This window comes from Galeopterus variegatus, unplaced genomic scaffold, assembly GCF_000696425.1.
Source record: "Galeopterus variegatus unplaced genomic scaffold, G_variegatus-3.0.2 Scaffold8010, whole genome shotgun sequence".
Taxonomy (NCBI): Eukaryota; Metazoa; Chordata; class Mammalia; order Dermoptera; family Cynocephalidae; genus Galeopterus; species Galeopterus variegatus.
Genome location: NW_007734121.1, coordinates 6,266 through 10,483, shown reverse-complemented (window position 1 = coordinate 10,483; position 4,218 = coordinate 6,266). Strand labels below are relative to the sequence as shown.

At 55.0% G+C, this 4,218-nt stretch overlaps 1 protein-coding gene across 1 annotated transcript in view; it reads left to right on the top strand.

Annotated features, from left to right (window-relative positions):
- Nucleotides 1-568: 568 nt before the first annotated feature.
- The window catches only part of LOC103608098 (NKG2D ligand 1-like), a gene marked incomplete at its 3' end in the record, with an annotated part of 4,866 nt that continues 1,216 nt past the window's right edge, over nt 569-4,218 (top strand). Inside the window, exons 1-3 of the mRNA XM_008592540.1 lie at nt 569-653; nt 3,599-3,859; nt 4,082-4,171. Of these exons, the coding sequence (XP_008590762.1) occupies nt 569-653; nt 3,599-3,859; nt 4,082-4,171 (436 nt within the window). The remainder of the gene's footprint in view (nt 654-3,598; nt 3,860-4,081; nt 4,172-4,218) is intronic.

Here is a 4,218-nt window from a genome sequence, read left to right as displayed (position 1 = left end):
GGGGGGGGGGGGGGGGGGGAGAGGGCGGGCAACGCCCAGCTTGACTTTAGTTTCATTCTTTAAACAAGGCTCAGGCCTCAAGGCCTCCAGCGACCCGGCCGGGCGGGGCCGGTTCCGCCCAGTAGCCGCCCCAGGTCTGGAGGTGGGGACAGGTCTCGCCTGCCTCGCCACCTCCCCGCCGGTTGCAGACACCAGTGCTTAGGGGCACACTGGCAGACAAAGAAGGCACACAATAATAGAAACCAAATCCCTGTGCTGTTTGAAACACATCTAACAAAATAAAGAAGCAAACCTCAAGTGGGAGAAAATTGTGCAAAACTTTTATCAGGTCAAGGCATCCTGTGCAAAGACGGGGGGTTACGAGGCGGTCTCTAGAGGAGCGGGGAGGACACGAGTGCAGAAACGTAACGCCGACCATGGGAATTCCTGCTCCACAGAAAAACGGAGGGCGGAGCAGCGGAGAGCGACAGGAGACTGAGGGTGGTCACGCTCCTCCCACTTAAACACATTTGCAAGTGTTCCCCCCTGCAGGTTCCCGCTTCGGTCGCACTCCGGGATCCAGGTCCCGATGGCGCCGGCCGCGGGCGCCCGGCTCGTTCACTGCGTCCTGGCTCTGCTGCCACTGTGGGACTGTCCCTGCGCGGCTCCGGCCGGTGAGAAGTCGGGGGCGGGACCGGAGAGGCGTCGGGAAGGAAGGGCTGCCTTCCACGCGGCGTCCCCGTCTCTGCCGCTGCTTCTCGCCGCCTGGCCGAGGGGCCGAAGACAGGCGGGACAGTACTGGGAGGATGGGAGGGGGGAAGAGGTGGAGAGGGCACGGTGGCGACATGGGAATCGCTGGGGACCCCTCTCCCTGCCCGGAACCCCGCCCTAGGGAACTGGGAGCCGGAGCCGTGGTGATCTGGTCCTGATCAGGACCGGGGGTGACCCGCAGGGACGCGACCAGACACCCCCAGACTCACACACAAACCCTCCAGCACCACAGGGCTCTTTGCCCTTGAACTTCCCAAGGCACCTTCTCAGCAGATCACACACACATTCCCGGGGCTCACCGGCCTCTTCCCTTATTGAGCCACCATCCAGCTCACCACGTTTCCTCCTGTCTCACACCAGCGTCATACACCTCACAGGCTTCCTTCACCTTCCTACCCCCAGAGGGCCCTAACCAGCTCCTCCAACTGGTGTCTTATCCCCTTCCTGAGGACACACCCCAGCAAACACCTCCAGCCACACTTACAGAAGCTAATGTAGGAGGGGTGGGGCACCCTGGCCCCACGGATGACCCTGGGATGATGGCGGGTGGGGACACCTACTTCTACCCTGTGGTCCAGGACCCACCTGTTCTGCCTCTTGGAAAGACGGCATCCTACATAACAGTCATTGATTAGACAGGAGTTGGCAAACTTTTTCTATAAAGGGAAGGCAATAAATAGTTTCTTCTTTGCGGGCCATTGGGTATCGGTCTCTGTGACAAGTACTATGTCTCTGGAGTGCAAAAGCAGCCAAAGACAACATGCTCTGACCCCAGATTTACTATACCCGTGGTGTCCCATCCCCTAGGGGATCTTCTCCAAGTGCTGGCTCAACTGCCAGTTTGAGTCTGAAGTGGATCCCGTCCTATCTGTGGCTTCTGGGTGGGGGCTGTGATAGAAAAGCGGACCTATGGTCTGGGGCCACTGCCCCCCTCCTTTGCTGTTGAGAGGACACTCCCTGACACCACACGTGAGAGCAGAGGGTGAGGTGCTGGAGCAACAATGCTGTGTCCTGGGCATCGGGGCCAACACCTCCTGCAGGTTCTCTCTTCCCTCTGGCCTTGTTCATGTCAGTCCCAAGGGAATCACGTCTATCTTCTGACTGCTGTGCCTGTCTACCTACTGGCTCTAATGACCTAGTGGGGGAGTGCCCAGCTCATGATTGGCAGCTCTGAGGCTGCCTGGTCGCTGATATCCCAAGGCCACAGGCCCCATCTCTACCTGGGAGCCACTTTAAAGGGTGTGATTTCCCTGCTGGGAGTGTCATGGCCTTGCTTCTGAACACTAGAGGTCAGTGTTGTGATTCTCCTCTTCAGAATTGCTATGAACTATGAACTCCACAGAGCACCTTTCCTGTCCCTGATGCCGCTCGGATCATAGGTTGTCCTGGGTCATAGGGCCTTAGTGGCAGGTCCAGCCACACTCATCATTCATGTATCGTCTATCTTGGCTTTCTCACTCCAACAGCAGAGTTGGGTAGTTGTAACAGAGATTATGTGGTGTACAAACCCTGCAATGTTTCCAATATAGGCCTTCGTGGCAATCTGTAGGGGCCATATATCTATTTGGGGAAGACAGGCAAGAATCATTGCCTTTACTGTGGGATTGAAGGGTCTCACCTCATCAGAACTCGGCCTTTCATTCTAGTAATGGGTTCTGAGTCTGAGAAGTGGCTCAGTCCTGGAAACTGGGCGATGGAGCTCAGCTTTCCATGGAGTGGCTGCTTTCAGCTTGCTGATCATCCATACTCGTGCTTTCTATATTCTGCATATGCTGTAATTATTTGAATCAGGCAGCGTCTGGGTGGTTTCCTATCTGATTTGCCTCTTGGATTCCTGTGCTCTTGGATTCACAAGCTTATCTCTCTGTGGTTTAAGCCACTGGACAATGCTGGTGTGAGGTTCAAGGTCAGGTAGATAAAAAGTCTTTCCTTTACTACCGTTATGACTTTTCTTATCATTTCAATCTTTGCACCCTCTTCCCTTCTGACAGTTGAGCACCTCCACTTGGGATCTATTATGTCAGATTTTCACCTCTGTTACCTCTGGGAGCCCATCTTGGGAACAACATCTCCTATCACCAACCCTGGCCTTCTGCAGAAGTCATCACTGAGCTTCTTACAAGGCTGGTGTCCTTCTCACAGTGCGTTCTTTATGCGCTTGTGAACAGAGTCCTCCTGGCTTTCCCTTGGCACGTAGGAGTGTTTTCTGTCTCTGTACTACATCCATGCTGGCATGTGCACCTCTCTCAGCCTTTTCACCCCTTCCCCTACTACTTGCCTTACAAGTTCTGGATTTTCTATTTCATGCAGCGTGGGCCATCCCTATCCAGGAGCAAACCTACTAGCAGATTAGCACCATGTACTAGGGGCCATGGTAAATTCTGTGACCCATAATTAGGAACTCTCCCTTATCCTACTTGGATTCCATCCTCACTCTGCCCCGCTGTCATCCAGCATCCTCAGGGGCAGCCCTGTCGACTGTCCCCTGCTCCCTGCAGTCCATGTGGGCTGCTCTGGAGACCTTCTGCCATCCTGGTCTTTTCCTCCCATAGCAGGCCTGGCCCCTCCCTGGCAAGCTCATGTGCTGACAGGTGTGGCCCTGGCCTGGTGAGCAGAGGGGAGGTGGCCATGTCCGGGGACATGTGGTTTCTTCCCAGGCAGAGGCCACCCCCTCCTCCTCAGACAAGAGCCTTTACGTGGGGGAGGAACAGCCCGGGAAGGGACGCTCCTTGCTGTGCCAGCCCAGCCCTTCAGAGGGACTCTCTTGGTCTCACAGGGATTGGGGGACAGGGGTGTCAATGGGTCTTTTCTCCCCTCCCCAACCCTCACCTGCGTTTTTCCACCACAGACGCTCACTCCCTTTGCTATGACTTCACCATCAATCTGAAGCCCACACCTGGACAACCGTGGTGTGAAGTTCAAGGCCAGGTGGATGAAAAGACTTTTCTATACTATGACTGTGGCAGCAAAGGCAAGCTCTTGGGTCCCCTGGGGGAAAAAATGACTATCACAGAGTTCTGGGAAGAACAGCCTGGAACTCTGCGTGATGTGGCGGACACGCTCAAGCAGCAACTGGCTGACATTCAACTGGGGAATCACACAACCGGGGGTAAGTGTGAAATGGCCCAGCACGGGAGAAAGCAAATGCTGTGGTAGGTTCGGGCACTTGTTTTCATGTAAAAAATAATAAAAAAATCAGATGTTGGTCCCACCCCGAAGGTCCCGCAGAAAGTTCAGGGTGAAGAGAGAGCGGGGTCAGGAGATAGGAAGGGGACAGGGTGGGGCAAGGACGCGTCACAACCCAAGGCTCATCTCTTTCCCACGGGGGCAGGTCCTCTCTCCCTGCAGGTCAGGATGTCCTGTCAGCGTGAAGCCAGTGGACACACCAGCGGGTCCTGGCAGTTCAGCTTCAATGGACGGGCATTCCTCCTCTTTTTTTTTTTTTTTTTTCTTTTTGTTTTTTTTTTT